Source organism: Perna viridis, chromosome 7 (genome assembly GCF_037379345.1).
Source record: "Perna viridis isolate PV_CMFRI_1.1 ecotype Kerala chromosome 7, ASM3737934v1, whole genome shotgun sequence".
In the NCBI taxonomy this organism is placed as follows: domain Eukaryota; kingdom Metazoa; phylum Mollusca; class Bivalvia; order Mytilida; family Mytilidae; genus Perna; species Perna viridis.
The window spans coordinates 12,086,040-12,112,236 of NC_142451.1; the positions used below are offsets into that span (position 1 = coordinate 12,086,040).

Below are 26,197 nucleotides of genomic sequence, written 5' to 3' on the forward strand. Positions count from 1 at the left end.
CACAGGTTCTGTCTGATAACTGTTAAATGACACACAGGTTCTGTCTGATAGCTGTTAAATGACACACAGGTTCTGTCTGATAGCTGTTAAATGACACACAGGTTCTGTCTGATAGCTGTTAAATGACACACAGGTTCTGTCTGATAGCTGTTAAATGACACACAGGTTCTGTCTGATAGCTGTTAAATGACACACAGGTTCTGTCTGATAGCTGTTAAATGACACACAGGTTCTGTCTGATAGCTGTTAAATGACACACAGGTTCTGTCTGATAGCTGTTAAATGACGCACAGGTCCTGTCTGATAGTTGTTAAATGACACACAGGTTCTGTCTGATAGCTGTTAAATGACACACAGGTTCTGTCTGATAGCTGTTAAATGACACACAGGTTCTGTCTGATAGATGTTAAATGACACACAGGTTCTGTCTGATAGATATAATATTTTTAGAAATAATGTGTCTTTTTGATTGAAATCAAGAAATCATTAATATTGTTAAAAGATCAATGTTGCAATTTTGGTCTATGAAGTATCTATTAGTTGATATTAGATATCTTGGTAGGTACTATATATATGTTAGGACCTGTCTTCAAAGTGTTTTTGTCATATTTTCCTTATTTATTCCTTACTTATTTATTCTTAATTGTCTTTGTTTGACATTTAATTCTTGTTCTATTAATACATATGAAAAAAAAATCATCAAATTCTACAGAGAAGCTGGATTATAATTACCAGATGTGTTAGGATTGTAAAAAGAGTGTTTTTCTCAAGATTATAGCATATGTAATGATGATGTTCATGGGGTAGATTTGCAGTGACAATCACCTGATGAATTTCCCTTGTTGGCTGACTGAACACATTGTTGAGAAGAATTTTAAACTTTCTATCAATATCTTCTGGTCAATTGTTTAGCTAACTACCTTTAGACACTTTCTGTCAATATCTACTTGTAAAAATGTTCAGCTAACTACCTTAGGAAGTTCATTAAATAATTGTTATTTAATCAATGGAAAACCAACTATGTCTTCTGAACACCATCATTATTTGCACTGTAACACTCATTGTAAAGATTTTTATCAGTATCATTTAAAAAAATGGCTTATGACTGCATCAAAGATAAAGAAGTCAAGAAAGCTCTGTTGTATATTCAATCTAGAAAGAGTATTTTAATTTTTGAAATAATTAACAATCTCTGAACCTCATATTGCCTTCGAAAGGAGATTCAGCTGACAATATTGAACAAAAACAATATCTTAGGCTTACTGAATTGTTGGTCTTTCTTCTCATATTTCTTTCCAAAACGATACTTAAGACAATTAATAAATTTTTTATGGGAATGGCTTATTTTCTAGACATAATAACTTGTTTTAATATGAAGCTTTTTTTCAGCATTTTAATTTCTAGGGAAAGCAATGGTAATAAGATTTTAGTAATGGCCATTTGTTGACAATAAATACGGCTATAGATAGTAATCTTTTACTTTTAACACTAATGCTATAAACTTAACATATGAAGGTTTTTCTTTGGGCTTTAGAGACTGAATTTCTGAATTTTCTGACAACAAGCAGTTCTATTTCACTTTTATTTTTTTTTTCAAACTCCCACTTTGCAAAGTGGGGGCATACAATGATAGGGGCGTCGGTCCTTCTGTCAATACTCTAGTTAGTAGATGGATACCAATCATTTATTGAATGCTCCTCCCACATCAATATATGGAATTAAATGTAACTTTTACAGAATATGTTATAAACATTATAGCAGTAACGTTGCATTGTCATGACAATGGTATTATAGCACATACATTTATGATGTTCAGGGCATAGAGTTAGTCTATCCTTGATTTTTTGGGTATAACCTGACAAAGTTCCCTAGGTACTTTTCTTGACAATTAACAAGGAATTTTAAAATTCATCTGCAAGGAAAGATCTACTTTATCCTGTAAAGTTCATTGTTTTACTTGCTGTGATACTGTAAATTGATGACTAGAGAAGAACTGCTGAAATTTATTAAGTTGTAAATTATCAGTCTAGAAATAATCAGCTGTGAAAAAAAGTTAAGGTAATATGACACCTTAATATCAGTCTTCTTTATAAAGTTAATTTTGGTAATTTAATTATCTCTAGTCCTTATTTATTTTTATTTTTTGTAGATATCACCTCGGAACTTTAGCCTTTGGCTCTCTGATAATTGCACTTGTACAGATAGCCAGAGTTTTACTGGAATACATTGATGGAAAACTTAAAGGATCTGAAAACCCAGTCGCCAAGTTCTTTCTAAAGTAAGATGTAATTTTTCACATATTTTTTTTACCTGTGTCATCAAAGGCAAATTCCCATTTAATGTTACCTTATAAGTAACTTCTAAAACTTTTGCAGTTGTTTTGAAGACAGTAAAAATTTGTATCTCTCCTTTCATTTGATCACATATGAGAATATCTAGTTGGATTTCTGTCAACACTTTTAGGTATATAGGGTACATTTTTGTCTAATCCCAGGGACACCTTCTATCTAGTATTTTTTTTGAATATTGACTCACAAAGTGTTTGGCAGTTATATTGTCATTTCCTGTCTGTCTGTCCATCCTTTCTTCTGTCGACATATTTTGTAAGCACAACCTTTCCTAAACTGCTCAATGGATTTTCATCGATAAGAATCATATGTAAATGGGCATAAAGGAATATAATAATTGTTAGATGCCTGCAAAGAGAGGTAATCAAACTTTAAGGTTTTAGATGCTAAAACATCTTATGCACAACTTCTCCTTAAGTACTCAAGGGACTTGCATGATATTTTATGGGAAAGTTCAGGATCATATGTACTGTAAATGTGAATTTAATGTAAAGGATTTTTTATAATTGTCCGATTTCTGCAAAGGGACGTAATCAAACTGAAGGGTTTTAACATTTTTATCTATTTGAAACAGAAGTATTTCTAGTTAGTCTGTGTTTGAATGTGTGTGTGTAATTTTGATTTTTTTAGAAATGTAGTTAAAACAAACAAACCTAGTTAATAAGACACATATATTGTACTACATACTTCAACAATACTTAAAATAGATTACGAGCTTATTTATAATAATAGCCTGTCTTTTTTAACAGTATTTTCTGATTATACAAGATGTGCTGTATACAGGTTTCACTGTGTCAATTACATTGAGTAAGATAGTTAACTTAAGGGAATAGAGATGGTTTCATTGATCGTATGACCTGATGAAATTAGTTAACTGGACAAATGACAAGGGAATGAAGCCTTTCTATCTGAAACCTTTGGATTAATAGACAATTTAGATCTCCTTATCTACTGTCCAGTTAACAACCTAAGGAAATTCGTCAGGTAATTGTCATTCGATCAAGGAAAGATCTTTTTTCTGAAAATTTACCCAAAAAAAAGAGTTTAGTGACCCCAATTTTCTTATTGAATTATGAAAGAATTTCAGGTAATTGTTCTTTATATTTATAAGCCTCTTATCTTCCATTATCAAAATAATGAAAATTTCCTTCAGAATCCATATAAAATGTTGTAAAAAATAGCCAATATCCAAAAGTTTGGTAAGCTATGTTTTTATACTACCACAAGAAAATTGTGATTATATAATGTCCTTGTGTGGATGTCAATGTTATCTTCTGGGGATGGGGAGGTGGAGGGGGGACACTTAGTTTCTGTGGGATAACTTTAGTTGTGGTTGACCAATTGTTCTGAAACTTTGATATGATTTTATTTACCACTAAAGGAAGGTTCCTATTTAATTTGGTTTTTGTGACCTTACCACTTTAGAAAAAGGGTAAAAATAGATGTTTTTTTTAAACCCATGTTGAATGTTTGTTTTTATCAAATTCTGGCATCAGCAGATTTTATGTGTTTTGGATCGTTTCAAGTTATAGGGGGTCAAAGTTGGGCAATGACCAAAAAATTCAACTCTTATTTTTGATCAGATTTGAAAAATTGTATTATTTATTGGATACCTCTTAAAAATCTCTGCTCGTGTTTTTCAGTCAGATTTCTGATATCCCTTGCAGTTTTAAGTTGAAAGGGGCCACACCTGAAGAAATTGACTTTTTTTTTTTTTTTTTTGTCCATTTTCCATTTTTTTCTCTTATGGTTTTCGAGTTATAAATAAGGGGTCAGAGGGGCCACACCTAAAAAAAACAAAAAAACAAATAATTTTGTTTTTGGTCTGATTTTGAACATTTTTAATTTAATTAAAAATTTTATGCAATATAGTGTCTAAACCATTTCTTGTGTCCATCATAAATGGTAAGTCCTAATGCTTAAGTGTGTGAAAAACTGATATTGTGTCCACATACTTGTCCCAACTATTCAAGGGTCAACTGTGCTTCGCAAAGCTTTTTATTTACATTAAAATTCTGCAGTTTGTTCATTCAAGGTCATCTTCAAGAAAAACTAGGAAAATTTATTTCATAGAATGATCTACCTTATCATAGAAAGGGGTAGGTTCAGAAAGGTCCTAATTTGGCCCAAAATCTCAACTGTGATGTCACTAAAATATACTGCTTGGGCAGACATAAGACTCCATGTTTTATGAAACAAATTATAAAAGGCAAGAATTGTACATCAGTGTGGATGGTGATTGACCAAAACATGGACTGATTTTCTGGAAATCGTAATTCATGACAATTTTCAGAGGTTTCCATGTACAAATCCTTTTCAACAACATTGGCGGCACTCATCGACAAAATACATTTTGTGGTAGGTACAGATAAGCAAATTGTTACAATGGTCAAGGTATGCAGCTATTGTCATTTTTAGCAAAAACCAACGTAAAAATGGTCAAAATTGTCAAAAATTTGAGATTTGTTCTTTTTGCTTTGTCTTTATGACGTCGCAATACCCATAATATTAATGCACTCCTTTGTAATCCAATTACTGATGTCAAGATTGGATACTATTAGATATTTGTTGATGAAATTAAGTTATATTTCAATAAAATGAAAATTCAGGCATATATCAGGGCCCATATTGGACCTTAGTGAACCTACTCATTTTCATTGATTTGAAAATTTTGTATTTACTTCTACCATGGAATGATGTGGAAAGTTTGTTTTGATATTTTTTCAGATGCTTGAAATGCTGCTTTTGGTGTCTGGAAAAATTTCTGAAGTTTCTGAACAAGAATGCTTACATCATGGTATGTAGTTATATCATATCAGTTTTTATATTATACCACATGAAGTGGCAAGGTATTATGTGATACCCTTCAAAAGTTACATGCCCGTCTGCTGTCTGTTCATCCCCCAATGGTTTCCAGACGATTGTGATAGAATGGATCAATGATTTCTTTTTCAAACTTTACACAGTATTATAAAATATAGGTCAAATTCAATATTGAGCGAAATCCAAATTGTAGATTTTGAGTGTGGCCATTTTGAACATTTTGCTATCCCCCCTTTTTTCCCTATTATGTGGTAGTGTATCATTTAATGTTCCATTAATGCCGTATTTTGTGTACTTAAAATGGAACAGATTAAACAAGCTAACAACTGTGGTCTAATAGCCCCGTCTTTCCCCTTTGAATGTATCACATTTATATTTATTTAGGCCTCACAAAGTTAATTTTATTTACTTGTTTCTCGGACCCTTCTTGGCTCTTCTTAGGGTGACTCATCACCCATTGTATTTTCATATCAATAAATAAAAAAACAAACAAAAGCAAAAATGCAACTTCCTTATCATTTTTAGCCCACCTGACTGAAGGCCATGTGAGCTATTACCATCACTTGGCATCCATCTTCCTCTGCATCCATCCTCGTCAACAATTTTTCAAAACTATTTTCCTCTGACGCTACTCGACCAATTGGAACCAAACTTAGTATGTATGTTCCTTGGGGTATCGTGCATAGCACTGTTGTGGGGATTTTATGTCCGTCTAAAAACATGGCCGCCTTTACTAAAAATAGAACAAAGGGGTCAGACAGTAGTTTTTCTTATGTATCTCCAAAACCGTATGGTTTAGCCAATTTTGACATTTATTAAAAGTGTTCATTGAACTTTGTAAGAATGTTGCTTGGGATATTCTGCATAAAACTGATGCAGACATTTTTGATCCCTTGAAAATTATGGCCGCCGTTACTAACAATAGAACATAGGAGTCCGACAGTAGTTTTTCGCATATATCTCCGAAATTGTAAGGTTTAGCCAATTTTGATGTAGTTTAAGTGTTCAGCATGATGAGATTTATCAGTGGTTTTTCCTTTTAATCTGTTAAGCTATGTTGGAGTTATTGTCCTTTTTGACATTTTTTTAACTAGGTTAGCAATTCAGACTCCTGGGAGCCTCTTGTTTCTGTTTATTGTTAATGTAAAAGAATCCCTCATCAATTTTTGGGGCAATATAATGCTAAAAAGAAAATGCATCTATTCCTCGAAACTTTTTGGTGTTCCTGAAAAATGACATGAGAATTTCATAACCTTGAAGGACCTTGAATTGTTGTGAATTGGATCATTATAAGGAAAGGGTTGAAAGGTATTACATCCAGTTGATTTTAGGTTTAATTCTTTTCCCTTGAAGATGAGCTTTAATTATTTTTTCAATTTATCAAATTTTCACCTTTCAATTTGATAATGTACACATCTCTGCAATTCATTCCTTTCATATTTTTTTCTGCTTCATACAATAATCAATGAAAGTTCAGGAAAAGTAGCATGTACTTACCTGGTATGCATTTTTTCTTTAATATTCCATTTGCTGTTCAAGAATATAACCTGCCTTGGAAAAAATATGGCTCTGTTAGTATTATTCAAGTCAGATCAACGCTTTTCTAAGATAAAAAGTCCATGATTTTTTTGAATTTTTGCAATGCTGTCAGTTAGGTCAGTTTGATGTTCATTTGTTTACATAGATTATATGTTTAAAATTCCTTCTATCCATGGAGAACTTATGTTTCCGAAATCTGTACATTTAATGAATTCAACTGGCTGAAATCTAAAAGGATATAGCTAGGAGCAGTTAAAAAAGGTTAAAATTGAGAGTTTAAGATTTTTTAACAGCTCAGTGCTCACTTCCTTTGGTACTGCACATGCCTACATTATATTGTTTATATTTTTTCTCAAATATAATCCAGCTGTTAGGTGATTGAAGATGTCTTATATACTTTCAGGTGGCAGCTCATGGAAAGAATTTCTGTTCATCAGCAAAAGATGCCTTCATGTTGATTATGAGAAATGTTGTTAGGTATGGCGTATGGTAAAATGATTAGTATGGTGAAATGAAGTATTTAATATATAAGATACTTGAAGACTGCCGATGTTTGTGCAAAATTTTTATAGTAAGCAGGATTTGAATCTTGTCTCTTCATGGTTTTATCTCATCTGGTTTGTGTGAGCTCCATCATTTATTAGTCCATTGTTGTCTGTTGTCCTCACCATCACCGTCGACTCACCATTTGGGCAACAAACATGGCTACATCTATCTGTAGAACTGTGGCAAAAAGGGAGTAAAGTCACTTATTATACCCCAACTTAAATGGGGATGTATAGTGCTTTTTTAAATTATATCTCAAAGAAAGAAATATAAAGGCTATAAATATAACAGGTTTGCTTCGGCTACAAAAGTTTCTATAGGGTTTATGTTATATGAAGATTATTCACTACTTGGAGTTATTGCCCTTTTTTGATGTTTTTTTTTGTTATTTTTAATGTTATTTCTTTCAAAATTTTCTTGACCAATTGGAACCAAAATTGGTATGAATGTTCCTTGAGGTATCCTGCATAGAATTACCATGGGGACTTTTGATCCGTTAAAAAACATGGCTGCCATTACCAAATATAGAATACAGGGGACAGACAGTAGTTTTTCGTATAAATCTCCAAAACCATTAGATTTAGACAAATTCTGACATAAGGGTAAAAGTGTTCAGCGTGATGAGATCTATCTGTGGTCAAATTTTGGTTTTTATCTGTTAAGCCATGTTGAAGTTCTTACCCTTTTTCGATGTATTTTTGCTGTTTTAAATGTTATTTCTATCGAAAATCTTCTTCTCTGAAACTACTAGACTAGTTTGGACCGAACTTTGTATGAATATTCCTTATGGTATCCTGCATAGAACTGATGTTGGGATTTTTGACCTGTCGAAAAACATAGCTGCTGTTACTAAAAATATAAGATAGGGGTCAGACAGTAGTTTTTTCACATTTATCTCCAAAACATTAGGTTTAGCCTAATTCTGACATGGATAAAAGTGTTCAGCATGATGAGATCTATCTGTGGTGAAATTTTCCTGTTAAGTCATTTGGAAGTTGTCCTTTTTTTAACCTTTTCTTTTTTTTGGTTATTTTTAATGTTATTTCTTTCAAAAATCTTCTCCTCTGAAACTACTGGACCAATTTGAACCAAACTTGTTATGAATGTTACTTGGGGTATCCTGCATAGAACTGATGTGGGGATTTTTAATCTATCGAAAAACATGGCTGCTGTTACTAAAACTAGAACAAGGGTCAGAAGAGTTATTGCCCTTGAAAGGTGAAAAATTACTTATTTTTATGCCCCCGCAACGATAAGTTGGGGGCATATTGTTTTTCCCCTGTCCTACCGTCCGTAATTCTGTCCATCCCATAAGTTTTATGCTTTTTTTTGAAAATCCTTGAAGATATTGAACTGATTTTTTGTATGTGAGTCTTTCATGATTAGTTACAGATCGAGATAAAGTTTCGTTCCGCCACGCTGAGTTTTACCAAAATTATGGTCCCTGGACTTAAAAAATTCCATGGAAATAACAGTTTTCAGCACTTTTTTTTGTAAACCCTTGAAGATATTGAACTGATTTTTTGTTTGTGAGTCTGTCATGATTAGTTACAGAATGAATTAAAATTTCTTTCCGCTATGCTGAGTTTTACCAAAAATATGGGCCCTGGACTTTAAAAATTCCATGGAAATAACAGTTTTCCGCATATTTTTTGTAAACCCTTGAAGATATTGAAGTGCTTTTTGGTATGTGAGTCTGTCATGATTAGTTACAAATCAAGTATAAGTTTCATTCTTCTACGCTGAGTTTTACCAAAATAATGGGCCCTGCACTTTAAAAATTGTATTGAAATAGTAGTTTTTTGCTTTTTTTTTTTTTTGTAAATGCTTGAAGATATTTGACTGGTTTTTGGTATGTGAGTCTGTCATGATTAGTTACAGATTGAGTTTAAGTTTCGTTCAGCTATGTTGAGTTTTACTCAAAACCACATGCGGGGGCATCATTTGTGTCTCACAGACACAATAACACATCTGACAAAGTGCTTTTTACAATTATGAGTTGTGATATAGCTGTATGAAGGTTAAATGTGGGGGCATCACTTTATCTAGTTTTCGTTTACAATTGTCAGCCAATATCTTGAAAACTATGATAGATAGAAAGAATTCTTCAATTACTGAAACGATCCTTATTAGATTTATTGCCCTTGAAAGTCAAAATTTAACCAGGTTAGGGATTCAAGCTCCTGAGAACCTCTTGTTTTTTCTACTTTGGCATGTTGACATCAACAAAACTCAGGGATATGTGCATACTTGTTAACCTTTGGAACCATTCATATGTGAGATTGTCCCACACTGACACAGACTCGCGTGGGAGACATTTACATAAAGCAAATTTTTTTTATGTAAAAACTCAATTGTCTTGTATTTTTCACAGAAAATATACAATTTTAACCAAAATCTTCCCACAAATCTTACATTTTGATCTGGTAGATTATAAATTATGCTTTGATTTTGTGGGAGTCATTCTCTCTATTGTGGTAGGATTTGCAGGTAAATGTATATGTGTATGTATGTGTTTCTGTAAGACCAAACTTCCTGGTTTTAAATAGGTGCCAATAAATCCTGTATTAGTGTATGCATTTATTGTTTTTTTTAGTTTACCTGGCCATAGGTCTTGTGAGGTATTGCCATCACATGGTGTTCATCGTCATCTGTTGTCTGTCGTCAACAATTCTTCAAACATCGTTTCCTCTGAAACTACTGAATGAATTTGGATGAAACTAAATATGATTGTTTTTAAGAGTATTCTGCACAAAATGACTGTTTTGATTTTTGATCTGTTAAAAAAACATGGCCATCGTTTCTAAAAATAGAACATAGGGGTCAGACAGCAGTTTTTTTTTGCATATATCTTCAAAACTGTTAGGTTTAACCAAATTCTGACACAGGTAAAAGTGTTCAGCATGATGAGATCTATCTGTAATGTAATTTTGGTGAAGATCTGTTGACCCATGTTGGAGTTATTGCTCTTTTTGGACATTTTTTGCTGTTTTTGATGTTATTACTTTCAAAAATCTTCTACTCAGAATCTACTGTACACAATTTAATCAGAGTTGATATTACTGTTTTTAGGGTATCCTGCACAAAGTGACCATTTGGATTGATAAAAAAAACATGGCCGCTGTTACTAGAAATAGAACAAAAGGGTCGAAATACATTTTTTTGCAAACAACTCAAAAACGGTTTAATTTAGTCACATTCTGATGGAGAATAATATTGTTCACCACCAGTAGATCGACCTTTGCCAAAATTTTCAAAATTTGGTTTGCCTGGTGTAGGATTTATGGCCCCTGAAACAGATTTTTTTGTCATTTTAATGTGTATAAATTTCTGAAACCAATTGCTACAAAATTTAATAAAGTTTGCATGATTTTTGTAGGGTTTCCTCCATAAACTGATCATTTAATATTTTTCATCAGTCAAAAAAAAAACATGACCACCATTACTAAAAATAGAATGCAAGGGTCAAAATGCTTTTTTTTGCTTTTTTTCCCTCAACTATAGAATAATGAAAATGAAAGCTACCCATAAAATAAACATGATATTCTGAATTGACGGGCAGTATAGAATTTTTTTTTGTGGGGCCATTTTCACAACCATTTTTACCAGTTGCTCAGATTCCATTTTTAGGAAACTAGGTTTTTAAATTGAATGGTGATGACAAAAGATTGTTCTTGGCAGCCATTTTTCCGATAGTTTTCATACTTGCTGTGATTTCAACAATAATTGGTTTATATAGTAAACATGGTCTCCTGAAATGGATGGTGATGATGAAAATTTTGGATTGCCGTGGTTTAACTTTATTTTATGTTCTTTTTCAGCAAATCTGTACTGGGCTAATGCCCCCTCAAATCTGGTGGAATAACAGGACATAAGGGACCCCTGCCAATTTTTTTCCAGAGGTTCCAAAAACACTTTGAAGGCCTTTCCAACATCTTACAGTGCCTTAGGTTCTCTTTGGAACTTACAGCATTCTTCAATATATGCTCTTTTTCAGCAATTTTTTGTCAAACATGGTAACAAAGCATGATACCTTTACTTACTTAGTTAATAGGTATGGTTTGTCAGGTGAGCGATTCAGGCTCTTCAAGAGCCTCTTGTTTAAATGAACACTAAATTCTTATTTGATTTGTTTGTTTGGTGGTTTTTTGTTTTTTTTTTTGGCATTTAAAAAATCCCTGTTTATATTTACCTGTATGGACAATACCTATAAGGTGCAAATATTAATTTTTTCACTTACAGCTTCATCACACTTTTTGCAAAAGTAAAAACTCTTCTAATTTAACAAAAGTAGGAACTTTCAATGTTGTCATGTTTGAGTTGCAACTAATTAATCATTAACATTCATTGTGAGAAAATCTGGTTTTATGGTTGATTTGACAGCTTTGTGTATATTTTACCATGTTTTACCCACTTCTTTATACTTGAAACTGTCCATGTAATTACAGCTCTCTTGCATTTACATTACTATAAAAAAAAACATCAAATAAATTTCTGAAATTAACTTTCTCCATTTGTTTTCATTACAGAGTTGTTGTAATAGACAAAGTAACAGATTTCCTACTGTTGATTGGGAAACTTGTGATAGTTGCTGGATCTGGTAAGTAAAGGAGTTAAAGAGGTTGATTTAGTCTTTCAGAAACTGTAGTCATTCACCTTGTCAGGAAGTTCTTTAAAAATATACATGTAGTACAGGTAGACTGTGGGAGCCTCTTTCATTGTCAGGAAGTTGGTTTAGAAATAATAAAAAGGACCACTCACCTTGTCAGGAAGTATTTTTTTTAATATACGTATGTAGGCTGAGGGAGTGACTTACCTTGTCAGGGAGGTCACTTAGAAATAGTAGATAGAAGAAATAATCACCTTGTCACTGTGGAAGAGAATGTTTCTTGCCTTTCTGATTTTGTGTTTAGGTTGACTGTTTATGATAAGTTGTAACATGTTTTTTTTTTATTTTCAACTATGAGTTTCCTACTTGTGAAAGCAAATTGGATTACAGTGTTCTGTCTGTCAGTCTGTGTGACAAATTATATAAATGTCTAGACTTGTTGTAGTAGTTTCAGGCATTGGCCATTTATTGGCTTGAAGTCATAACAAGCAAGTATGTGAACGTAGGTGAAGCTACATCTGTTTAATATCATAGTGTAGACCCTCCTATCCATATTGAAGTTTTATAATCCCTCAAACAAAATATGGGGATATATAGGAATACCCCATCTGTCTGTCTGTGTGTCTGTCCACATTTCTTGTTAGCACTACTCCTCCTGAACTGCTCAAGGCATTTTGAGGAATTTTTATTGAATTTGAAGAAGGTTGTGTATCATATGTGGATGTGCATGAAGAAATATAATTAATGTTGGATGACTCCAATGGGAGATAATCCAACAAGTGTTTTACATTTAAGTTCATGTGAAGCAAGGGTATTCTATTTGTGAGCTTGCTTACAGTATTTCTAGTTATTGATTACAAGTATATTATATATTCCTTACCATTTAAGTGATGTTATACATGTACCAACACACAATCAGTGAGTGGTATATTAAAATCACCTAGTCCATCTGTCTTTCATCACAAAAAATCTAAGCTCCCATTGGATGGAATTTAAAATTTTTGTGTGGCATTAAATAGCTGGGGACTTCAATGTAAGCAATTTTGGTTGCTGTCCAATATCAGCTTCCTGTATGAATGAATGAATGGGGGTATGCCTAGCAGGACAACATGTGCAACTTCATATTTTTTGAAGATCTTTTTTACTGTTCTCTTTTGTGTATTAAAATTTGTGTAAAGAAATTAGGCATGGTTATACATGTATGTTACCTGCTTACTCTGATAAAAGTAAGATCAACAATTAAACCTGTCTTAATGACCACCTGCCATAAACGACAATATCCATTTGTCATCTATTTTATTTAATACCTGTATATAATGGCTGCAGTTGACTTGTGTGACCATGATTTTACTCTCCTTTGACAGATGACTTAAAAATTTTGCTGCTCAGTTTAAAAATAACAGGGATTTCATAGGGTTGTAAAATCTTTTTAGGCCTTTCATGGTAGAACATAATTAAGAGAAAAAATTGACGAGTCATTGTGATCGATTTTGAGATACAATGTATAAGTATTTGAACTTTGGCATTTGGCAGGAAAAGGATTTTCCAAAGGTTTTATCTTAGCAGCTTATATTTTATAAAAAAAAAAAACACCGAAGAAATAACAAGGATTTCATGAAAACTACTGAAATAACATATTAAGGTATGTTTATTAAATTATGAAAAGGAAATTGTGGGTCACTTGGCAAAAAATATGAATGCTATGAAATGGATAGAAACAGAAGAGTACAAAAGTCTAAAAAAATGACTGAACATGAGCAGTGAACATCCTTAAATGAAGTTTGTATTTTAAAGTACATTGAATGTGGTAGTTCATGTAATACCTGATATAATGAATATTCACTTGATTACCTTGTAGGTGCTTTGTCATTTTTCTTCTTTGATGGAAGGATAGATTTCTTACGATCGTACACACCATCCCTCAACTTCTACGTTGTTCCTATAGTGGTAAGTGATCTTAAGTTCTTAGAAAGGATTGAGTACATTTAGGGTAAAATTTGCCCTGCAAAAATGAGTAATTATGTACATATTAACTGCCCCATGCTGGTCCTGGCATAAAAAAAATAGGCCCGCAGCAGCACTAAGCTTGTCGTAAAAGACGACTGAATAATGCTTAGAACCCTGGCCGTGGGCTAGGGCACTCTGCCCACTGAGCAACTCTGTTGTGTGCCCCAGGTGGTGGAATGGGTAATCCCTGGCATGTTACATGCTAGGGTCGTTAGGCAATAATGCCGAAAACCTGACCTCAAACCATAGTGTTGCAATGTGTTGGGAAAGATACCACATTCCTCGTACGTTAAAGAACCCTTCTGTGGTATTCTCTCGGAGAAGGAACCATTTGGATCCGCCACAGGAGACTAAATTGCCCAACCCTGCCCACCTCTCCCTCTTTCCAGTGGCAATCAAAATTTGTCGACCCCATTATCCTTGTGTCAAATCCCATTTTTCATTTCATCATCATTTCATGTTCATTTTATCATCCATTTCATGTTCATCGCCTGAATATAGCTGTAATATTGCTGCTCGGGCATTAAACCCTAACAATCAATCAATCAATCATGGTCCGGGTGTTAAAAGAATAGGCCTGCAGCAGTGCTAAGCTTGTCGTAAAAGGCGACTAAATAGTGCTCAGAACCCTAGTCGGGGGCTAGGGCGCTTTGCCCACAGAGCATCTGGGATGTGTGCCCCAGGTGGTGGAATGGGGTACCCCTGGCATGTTGCATGCTGGGGTTGTCAGGCTATAATACGGAAAACCTGCCCGCAAACCATAGTGGTGCACCATGTTGGGAAAGATGCCACATTCCTCGCACGTTAAAGAACCCTACTGTGGTATTCTCTCGGAGTAGGAACCATAGGGCTCCGCCACAGGAGGCTAAATTGCCTGACCCTACCCACCTCTTCCTATTTCCAGTGGCAATCAAAATTTGTCGACCCCATTGTCCTTTTGTCCCATCCCTTTTTCATTTCATCATCATTTTATGTTCATTTTATCATCAATTTCATGTTCATCATCTGAATATAGCTGAAATATTGCTGCTCGGACGTTAAACCCCAACAAACAAACTGACAAATGAAGTAGCTATCATTTCAACCTGTTTGAAGTGTAACTTGCAAATGAATGACTAGTCAATAGGTTGATAAAGTTTATAAAAACAATAATGGTACACTAATCTGATCAAATTTTGAATCATACACTGGCAAAGACTCTTGAAAAATATTGCTTTTTTAACCTTGAGAACCACAAATTGACACCCATGAATTAGCACCTGGGAAAATGAATAAATGTACAGTATACAAGCCAGAGAGTCCTGAAATGCGATGCAAGAGTTTAGGAATACCCTAACAACAAGACTATGCTACACATTTTAACTATAAATCTAAAAATAACCCTCTCCATTAACGGTACTTTTTACATTCCATAAGCAGATACATACATAGTATCATTTATTGATCATAACTTGCAACTGTCTTTTCTTAAGTTTGTAGAAAAGATTTCAAGTCATTACTTCAAAATCAAAGCTAGGCATGTGTCTCATGGAATGATTTATGATGATAATAGTTAACATAGGTTGGTTATTTGTGAAAACTTCATGTTTTTCTATTTTATTGTTTTTCCTTGACAATCCAGGAATATGTTGAACTTTCAAATACTAAGTAACTTATTGCTTCCCATAAATAAAGTTGAGTTAACTCCTCAGGGATTGACTCATATTGTGTTGTATGACATTCCATAATTTTACGACCTAATTGATGGGTATGGAAAAGTTAACTACTTCTCCATCAAAGAATCAGGCAATAAGTGTATAAGGTTTGGCACAAGAAGTAAAAATAAACAGAGATTTTATTGCATTATCCAAGTATTTATACCTCATAACCTCAAAACATTAATGTGAAAGTGTTTGCAAAGTTTGCCTTTAAAATATTGATAGTTCAAATTTAGTTGAAATGCACTATGGGAAAATGGTGGGAAAATTTTCCAGAACTTTTTCCTTATATAAGCAGTAAAAAAAATATCTTTGTCACCAACGCTTAAGGATAAATTTAAGCTTTTCAGTTATTATCTAGATGCATTTGAATAAATTTGAGGCATAAAAGATCAAATTGAGAAAAATGATATACCACTCATTGCCTGATTCTTACACAGAATGGTACTTAAAAACCATTTTTTGACTTATCTATTGATAGCTGGACCTCTCCTAGACTAAATATAATGAGCTTCCCTCAGACCCCTTATATTGATTTACAAGAATAATTACACTCAACAATTCTATTTTAGATTTATGATTGGGATATATATATAGAAAGCAGAAAGGTCTGAAAAATTCCCAACGATGTTAGAACTGTCAAATTTGCAAATTTTTGGTCGTTCCCTCTGCGGGACTCAAACTCGTAGCGCTGTTACATCTTTGGCAACACCACCTGCACAAAGTCCAGTGCTCTAGACCACTCGGCCAGCTAAGCTTTATAAAAATATAGCTTTCGCTGGCCGGGTCATTCCTCCTCGTAGGATTGATCTAGGGCTATAACTTAGTACATGATGTATGGTTGTACAGGACAGTTCATCTAGGTGTTATTATGTAGAATAGAGGATCAAATTAATGATGCATGTCACAACAAATCAATATTATACAACACCTCAGAATGTGACAACTATTCGCTACACTGCTCCATTGGATCAAATTGATACAGGGAAGATAATGTTAAGGTATGGAAAGGTCTGAAAAATTTGATAGTTCTAACATTGTTGGGAATTTTTCAGATCTTTCTATGTCCCAGACTACATTATTGTCACCTTAGAAATGATTTAGTAAATAAAGTTTAGTACATACATGTACTAGGATGATGGAGACTGGTGATTCTGGAAAACTCGTCTAATTTATGATTGGATGTGGTTTGTTTACACAATGACCCAATGGATTTGAATGTGGCTTGTATTTGTCAATATCTTGAATGTTTCTGAAAACTGACGGCGTCCAGTGACAAATGTCTGGCCTACAAATTTTTCAGCCATGTAAGATTTGGCGTAACATAGTAAGGTTAGATAAAGCATACATGGCTCTTTGAGACAGCACTTTATTGTATACAAAAGATATTTTTGTGTAGTTCTACTGTTGCCAATGGGTGTACCTAGCAATGTTTAGGGGATCGAAGTACTCGGTTAATTGATATTTGCTATAGTGAATCTGCAGATAGACATCCACATGTACAAAATGGTTCTCTTTATTGTAATGAAATTCTCCTTAATATTTATCATTCCTTTCATTGGGGCCAAGATTTTGGCACACAATCCTGGATCTCTGAGGTGTATGATTTGTGAAGTAATTCTGAGATGTATGATTTGTGAAGTTACTCTGAGATACATTGAAACTTATACTGATGAAAATATTCCTTCTAAATCAAGCAATTACAGTGTATGAAACTTCCATTTGTCAAATTTTCAGCACAAATATAGGGCAATTAAATGGAAATGTTAGAATACAATACAATGATTTTGTTGTGCCCTGCATCAAAAGGTGGGAGCATATTGTTTTACCCTCATCTGTCCCTCCTCCGTCCTTCCTGCATATTTTTGAATGACAACTTAAAAACACTTGTGCCAATTAAATTGAAACTTTCTGAAAGTCTATGTATCCATACTGAGAATCTCCCTTTAATTTTTTGAAAAATTGTGTGAAAAATTCACAATAATAAAAATTATAAATTATATAATAAATTGTCCAAAAGTTGTTTGTTTCTTGAAAAAAGAATCTTCAGGTGTATATAGTCAATAATTTGAACAAATATTCCTTTAACTATTTTTCCTTGACCTTTTCCTCCCTCCCCCTTAAAAAAAGGGAAAATGTAAAATATCATATATACCAAAGCTATTCATTATGGGGGATGTAACATCAGCTAAGTCCTTTATTTGTAGATGATCTGATACATAAATATTCTCTGGGAAGTGACATATTTCGGAAATGAAGTAAGCCATTAGGATGTGATGCTTTGTTGAACTTTTAATGTAGATGTACTTTAAAGAAAGTCTTGTATATTACTGTTGGTCATCTTTATAACAACATAGTGGTGCATTTTGAGCAAAGTTTTTTGAGTACAAATATCTTCATCAGTTACAGGCAAAGTCAAAAATCATATAAGCATATTTTAATACTGTGAATTTCTATTTGTATGTTTCAGTTAATTACCATAGGGTCGTATGTGATAGCCAGTTGCTTCTTCAGTGTCTATGACATGGCTGTAGATACATTATTTTTGTGCTTCTGTAAGTATTTGTTTGAATATGTAGATTCTGGCAATGTTACAATCTAAATCTCTTTACTGATTTTTTAGTTCTCAGAAAACATGTCAAAATCTCAGAGAAGATCATACTAAATTGGTGATTTCATGATTGAAATGTAAATGAGACAGTAAATCTTCAATGTTTAACTGGACAATGGAGATTTAAACTTTTTATCTGACACACAGATTTACAGTGAGTAATATAGTTAATTTCAGGGAATAAATTTGGTCTTCCCTTGGTTGAATGACCATTACCTGAGGAATCTTTAGTTAGTTGACTGGACCAATGAAAATATAACTACTGTTGGATAACTCCAAAGGAAGATAATCAAAATCAAGGGTTTAACATGGTAAAACCTTTTAAATTCAGCTGCTCCTTCACGATGGATACAATTACTGTGAGGAGACTCCAAAGGGGGTAATCCATATTAATGGCTTAACATGTTTTTACCTCGTAGCACAACTACTCCTAAACCACTCTACCAATTTTTATGTTAGTTTATAGGAAGGTTGGGTATCATATTTAGATGTGCTTTAAGAAAGGGAGATAATCCAAATTAAAGGTTTTACGTTTTAGTCCATTTGAAGCGGGGGTATTTTCTTTGTAAGCTTCCCTACAGTATTTCTAGTTTTATTTGTCATTAAGGGAGCTTAAAAAGAATTATCTAATTCAAAAATTAATAAACACAAATTGAACTTCAGTAATAACAAACCTTACATTCTGAAATTGTGAAGATAAGATGATTTTATTAGAAGTAAGAGGCCATTAACCATTCATTGAGGATTACTATAGATATCTGTGTGTAGAAAGTGAAGAACTATCATCATATTACGTTATATTGTATACTGATTCTATAGGGGTAATCTGTTATGCCAAAAAATAACTGAATGTGCTGCTAATAAAATATTCTCTCTATTGGTACTAATTTGACAGGATTTGGCTAAAACTACTAACATAAAAAAGGTTCTCATTCGTAGCCGTAAATGTCAATATCTCATGGCTTAGTTGATGTAAGATCTTTGTATACATAATCACCTTGTCTGATTTTCCTGTAAGACACTGAATACCATAAACCTGCATCATTTTGTTATTAGATGGTATTAACTAGTCATAACATTCCTAGTTTTTTTTTTTTTTTTGTCTGACAGTCAGTATTGAGTTTGCTTTTACATCACATGACATTCATGATGCTTAACCATGACAACCTAACCGATGTAGCTTACAACGTAGCATTTCATTGGACAAATGTAATAGCAACAGTGAAATTTAAGGCTCCATTTGGGGCATTAGTGTCCAGAATTTTTTCAATCATTTTTATACATTGAATAATCTTTTATGTATTGAATAAATGGAATTAGTTTTCTTGTTGAACCAATAAAATAATTGGAGTACGAAATATAGTATAGTGACCACACAATTCACCAAATAAAATCTTTGTCAGTTTTGGGTACTAACAAACTGAGAATATGCGTTGGCTATCTTTTTTAAAGATAGTACTTGTTTATTTTTTTTAATCTGACATGATATTTTGAGTGTTATCCAATTTAACTTTTATATTTTGTCCCCCTCTAGATCTGAAAACCGGAAGGGAACATAAAATTGTCCATCCATTACAATTGACTTCATGGACCAAACTCGTTGGAAACTGTTTATCATTTTTTGTTCAAATTTTGTAGGATTATTCTTTACTATATGTAATGGATCATATTAGGCCACCATTTTGATTCCACAAATTTTTCGTGAGTTATGGGACTTTTTTTAATTTGTACATGCTACTCTATAAGAACTTTTTGTGAATGCAACTTCAAAGACTGCTGTATAAATTTTTTTCAAAGTTTTCAAGATTGTTAGTCATGACAAATTTTACAAATTTACAGGAGTTATGGGACTTTTGCTTTCAGACTTTTTTTTGTAGTACTGGGAGACATATAGCTAGGCATTGCAATCCTGTTGTATCATTTTTTTTTATACCCTTGCTCAATAATTGTATTTTATGTTGGAATCCCCTTGTCTGTCAGTCCATTTTGACACTTCAGATAATGTTAACCAAGTTTGCACTCACCGTTTTTGATGCTTTAAAGTCCACTGTAAAAAATAGTGAATATTAATATTTGAACAGAAGTAGAGTTGGTCTTCCTTTATTTAAATGATCATTATCTGATTGAATATTTTAGGTAGTTAACTGGACATTAACATGACAAATAAACTTTCTATCATTTCATAGGTATTTTAGTCTTAGTTTGGTTGAAAATATAAAATCTTTGTCCTGTAGTTCATCAAGCGGTTGTTATTTAATCTAGCCAAAACCAACTCTATTCCCAGAAGTTAATTGTGCTACTCGCTATAATACGACTGTTGTAGCCACTCAACCTAATTTCCCAAATGAAAAATTATTTTAACTGTAACTGAAAAATATGAAAATATGTACCCTGTAAGCAATAACTGTTTTGTAGTGCATGACAAATCTTTTATTACTTTTTCTAGTGGAAGATCTTGAGAGAAATGATGGCTCAGCAGAAAAGCCATACTTCATGAGCAAATCTCTAATGAAAGTTCTTGGTAAGAAAAACAAGAAGCCTGAAAAGACAGATAAGGATGAAGATTACTAGACTGCTTAGCCTGTCTGTGATACCTATAACAATGTGCCTTAATAATCATCATTGTAAATGTATTAATCTTTGTCATGTACTAATGTTCCCTCTTTTGAGGGACATATATAGGGAAAAATAGTACCTGTAAAAAAGGATTTTTATAAAACTATAATATGTAACCAATTTTCAAAACCATAAAAATTGATCGAACATGTTCCCCGTTCAGAATCCATGATTTGATGCCCATGAACATGTTCCCTGGTCAGAGTCCATGGATTGATGCCCATGAATATGTTCCCTGGTCAGAATCCATGGATTGATGCCCACGAACATGTTCACTGGTCAGAATTCATGGATTGACATATATAGGGAAAAGTAGTACCTGTAAAAAAGGATTTTTATAAAAGTATAATATGTAACCAATTTTCAAAACCATAAAAATTGATCGAACATGTTCCCCGTTCAGAATCCATGATTTGATGCCCATGAACATGTTCCCTGGTCAGAGTCCATGGATTGATGCCCATGAATATGTTCCCTGGTCAGAATCCATGGATTGATGCCCACGAACATGTTCACTGGTCAGAATTCATGGATTGATGCTCATGAACATGTTCCCTGGTCAGAATCCATAAATTGATGCCCACATGTTCCCTGGTTAGAATCCATGGATTGATGCCCACGAACATGTTCCGTGGTCAGAATCCATAGATTGATGCCCACAACATGTTCCCTGGTCAGAATCCATGGATTGATGCCCACAAACATGTTCCCTGGTCAGAATCCATAAATTGATACCTACAACATGTTCTGTGGTCAGAATCCATGAAAGTTAATACATTTACACTATTATAATTGCAGTGTAAATATTTTGCCGTCTACTTTGACATTGGCACATGTTTGGTCATTTCATGTTTCATACATAAAAATATGCATCAGAAACCTTCGATCGTGGTGTTTATTGTAATGCAAATTAGTGTCCTTGATAACTTCATTTTTTTGTTGTTGTTGTTGTTGTGATCGACAGTATGAATAAACAAACTTTAATCATGGTTAATTTGGCGCTTTTGTAATGAACACAATCCATTTTTTTTTTTTTTCAAGTGCCATACTGATTCTAATTTTTATTTTTAGAAAATTAAGGTACTGACTTTTTTCTCCAGTACAATATTTTCTTTTAAATAAAAACAAAAAAGAAAAAATATTAGACAATAATAGATCCTGCCTTTTTATTTTTTCTTATTGTCTGTCCTGGCTTTTTATTTCTTTAAAGTTTCAATCCTGTCTTTTTATTCTAAATTTTATCCTAGCTTCCACATAAAAATCAAATGATAATTCCGTTAAGAAAAAAAAATTTCCAGGAACAAATGATCAAACAAAACAATGATCTGAAACTGAATCCATTGGATAATGAATGCAAACACAATTATAAGACGATTATAGTTTTATAAAAATCCTTTTTGCAGGTACTATTTTTCCCTATATATGTCCCTCAAAAAAAGGGAAAATTAGTACATGACAAAGATTAAGAGATTTCAAACAAATAACCATTAGCATCAAAGAAAGTTAATGTTAATCTCTGTACACATAATTTAAATAATGATGATTTTTTATGTAGACTACACTTCAAAGTACTTGGTACAAAAACCATTGTGAAATTAAATAGAAAATGCTTTGATTAGAAAATAAAATTGAGATTACTAATTAAAGTCAAGTCAAGTGAACATTTGACTGAAACTTCTAATATGATTTTTTAGGTGGCGGAAAAAAATGAAAATAATATAATCCAGAGTACTCGTGCAGTGATTTGAGTATTTGATAATTGAATGTAATTGAGTAACATTGCATTTTGTTGCTTTGTTGCATTTACTTATTATTTCCATATACCTTGGTTTCTTAATTAAAAAGTCCTTCCATACCTAAATCTATATTTTAACGTTAAACTATACATTATATGTCTAGTATATCTGAGACTGTAAGCATTTTGATCTGCCAATTTGTTACATAGTTTGTACAGCTATAATAAATAGTATCTATGAATGTTGCTGTTTTTGTTACACATGCAGTCATATTTAGTCTTTAAGCACTGACTAATTGCTTACATAAACTTTCCTTCAATGTGTGAGAAACAGCTGAGGCTTCAAGATAATAGGTTTATTCCTCATTATCAATATAACCATAAAAATACAACAGTCTGAATTAAATCTGTTTAATTCTATATATTATTGCAGTGTATTTCTGACTCCTATTTTACTGTACTATGTAATGAAAATAAATAATCTAGCCGTATAGCATTTAAACAATTTTCAAATTCCCAAATTTTGAAAATGAATATTCTGCCCCAATCACTACTGCTACCTTCCCCCCCACCCCCAAATAAAATGGTTGTCTCCTTACTCACAAATTAAGTACCCACAAAAATGAATTCCAATGAAGTGTTAAGCATATGGTAACTTTTAACATGACCTGAACTTAAATACTTTTAAAAAAAATGTTTGAATGTACAATTACTGCACTAATCTTTTGCGTCATTGGACAGGTGCTGCCGAGGTGCCCGATTCTTCATAGTTTCTACAAATTATGAGTGTAAATTACACTTCTGATTCCAGTCTTTTGTATGTTTATATATGTGTTTATTCAGTGCTTCACACTTTTTGTTGACCGTGTAAGTTCATCCTTGTTTAGTGCTTTACTTTATCATTGTTGATTTGATTTGTGATAATTTTTGCTACTTCATAATATAGTATTACTAATTAGCAAACTTGTAAATATTATTTTTCTGTGCATTTTTTCTACCTATACATATTTTTATTTGTATTGGAAGAGGTTGTGATTTATAAAATTTAATTGTTTTCTATTGTTGCGATTTTTCTTGGAATAATATTTCTACAGATGTCTGTCACAGGCTTTTGTGAAGAAAGATAATTTGAAGAGGGTTGGGCAATGATACTCCTGCTTGAAAAATCATTGGAACTGCCAATGCCCTACAGACTTCCAATTATCTCTCTACACAAAAGCATGTGGTTTAATGAAAATGATTCTTAATAACATAGTCACATATTTCATGATTCTTTTAATTATGAGTAATGTGTCCGTCTTAGAATAAAATGATATCAAATGTTATCATTACTCTTGTTTCAATTTACTGTAAACAAAGTCAGTACTAGTCTTTGAAAGAATCAGGTAAAATGGGAATAATCTGAAATATGTTTGTCAAAAACTTACTGATATGACAACATAGGTTTCTGAGCATTATTTAGTTGCCTTTTACGACAAGCTTAGCGCTGCTGCAGGCCTATTCTTTTAACACCCGGACCTGCACAGGGTCACTGGGATGAAAAATAGTATGATGAACAAAGATGTTAAATGGAAAAGACAAAATTTTTAAGTTCAGACTGTAAGCCAAATCTATACATTCACTGTCTGTATACAAAATTGATTATTGCAATATTAGAAATGCTAAAATAGCAGTCCATATAAATATAAAACAGAAGGTGATACATGCATGTCCAAAATCCACATATTTTACTTTTTTTATAATTCAGTAATAGTACAGACAATACAACAAGTCTTAGTTTGTTATTCGGTTGAGAAACAAAATATATATAGATTGTACAAAATGAATTTTATAAGAATTGGTAGTCAAAAGGGGCCAATATCAAACATTTCATGTATATTTTAACTATATAACTATGGTATTGCAAATAATGTCTATTGTTTCACAATATTCTGTACTACAAAGGTCTGACTAAGGAGTAGATTTTGGAGGTTAAGATGGAAAATTGAGGAATGTGGGGCTGAAATGGATCAGAAACAAGCTTTTTCCTGATGTCTGGATAATAGTTTGAGTTCAAGAGAATAAATTTCTTTGATATTGTACTGTAATGTACCAAAACAAAAAAGGGAGTCTCAAATTTACTTTTTTTGGGGGAGGAGGTTCTGACATTCAAAATGGCTTTTAATTGTACCTCAATGTGCCATTCCATAAAAGTAAAGCTGGGATTTATTGTAGGATTTGTGAACCATTTTGACATAAACTGATACATGGTTAGAAAGCTGTCACTTTCAAAGCATTTTATTTGTTTATCCAAAGAAAGTTTGTCTAACACTTTTTTACATTCTAGACATTCTCATTCCAAATAATAAGTATACATACACTAACTATTTGTACTTAGTTTGCTCCTAATGGGTGTCCTTTAAAGGTGCACTATACACTGTGAATACAGCCTTCAGTTGCTAGTTTATTTCAATATGAATATTGTTTCTTTCTATTTTCTGTTTGATAAGGAATAAATAATTTATAGAATTTTTGTTCTATGGCTTAATTGATAAATGTTTTCTTTAGTCTGTTTTTCTGCCATTCATTTTTATTTGATATGATGGGAATGATTTGTATACCCCCTTGCAGCATGTATATAGGGATCATGGTGTCCGTCCATTCGTCTGACCACAACCTTTTGCATATAGGTCTGCAAATTGTGGAATTTATTTGATTTAATTTCCGATGGAAACAACATAAACTTCCTTGTGAGAATATGTTTATGTTCTGACTGCATGGTCAGTGGAGAGTTAAGAGGGGGTATCTTTTGCTCATTTACTTTTGTTACTTTGTATGTATGAGTTTAGTCACTTTATGTTCTTTGTTGTGTATGTCTGTTTTCCATGTTTGGTCTTTGTCCCTGGATTACATTCTTTTGATTACCGCTATAACCTTGGTTCCCTTGGTTACTCTTTGCTCACATGTCTTCTAGTTCTAAGAAAGTTAATGTGCGGGAATGCAAATATCTGTATTTTCAGTACACATTTGATAATTATACAGTTGTTGTATTTATATAAACAAAACATTACAATTATTCGTAAGGACATATCCTACTTAGTTACATATAAGAAAAAGGAGCAGGTAATAGAAATCTAAAAAAAATCTATCAAAAAAATCACTTTTATGAAATAAATACAGAAAGTGCCGTACGTAAGGTTGGGAAAGCTATAAAAAAGTCAAAATATCAAAGTTAGATTATATCGAAATATATTTCCTGTCAATTTTTTTTCTGTATTTGATCATTACTTAATTATCAGTTTTTTCCCTTTTCCCTACCTTCTTATCACTTTAATTGCTATGTAAAGAACGATATAATTGGAACATACTTTAATGCATTTACACTGTTGAATTGATAAAAATAAAGCCCCCTCTCAGGACAGGTAACTTTTGTACTGGTTCATGCATTAAGTTCTAAGTGTAAGTGTAATTAAGAGAACCAAGGTTATTACGGTAATAAAAGGAATGTAATCCGGGGACAAAAAAAAAACAGACATACACAACAAAGAACATGAAGTTACTAAAATCATACATACAAAGTAACAAAAGCAAATGAGCAACCCGGACTCCACTATTCTGGTTCATGCATCAAGTTCTAAGTGGAGTCCGAGTCGTATTTTTGTTTCTTAGTACGCGTTGTTTTGTGTT

At 32.8% G+C, this 26,197-nt stretch overlaps 1 protein-coding gene across 4 annotated transcripts in view; it reads left to right on the top strand.

Moving 5' to 3' along the window:
* LOC148611356 (choline transporter-like protein 2) overlaps positions 1–23,856 on the top strand; it is a 117,524-nt gene extending 93,668 nt beyond the window's left edge. For all 4 annotated transcript variants that reach the window (XM_088591816.1, XM_088591815.1, XM_088591819.1 and 1 more), the window contains exons 17-23: positions 2,150–2,278; positions 5,076–5,145; positions 7,114–7,187; positions 11,786–11,856; positions 13,724–13,812; positions 18,040–18,124; positions 20,627–23,856. In XM_088591816.1, coding sequence (XP_088447942.1) covers positions 2,150–2,278; positions 5,076–5,145; positions 7,114–7,187; positions 11,786–11,856; positions 13,724–13,812; positions 18,040–18,124; positions 20,627–20,751 — 643 coding nt within the window. In that variant the 3' untranslated portion in view covers positions 20,752–23,856. The remainder of the gene's footprint in view (positions 1–2,149; positions 2,279–5,075; positions 5,146–7,113; positions 7,188–11,785; positions 11,857–13,723; positions 13,813–18,039; positions 18,125–20,626) is intronic.
* Positions 23,857–26,197: the final 2,341 nt, after the last annotated feature.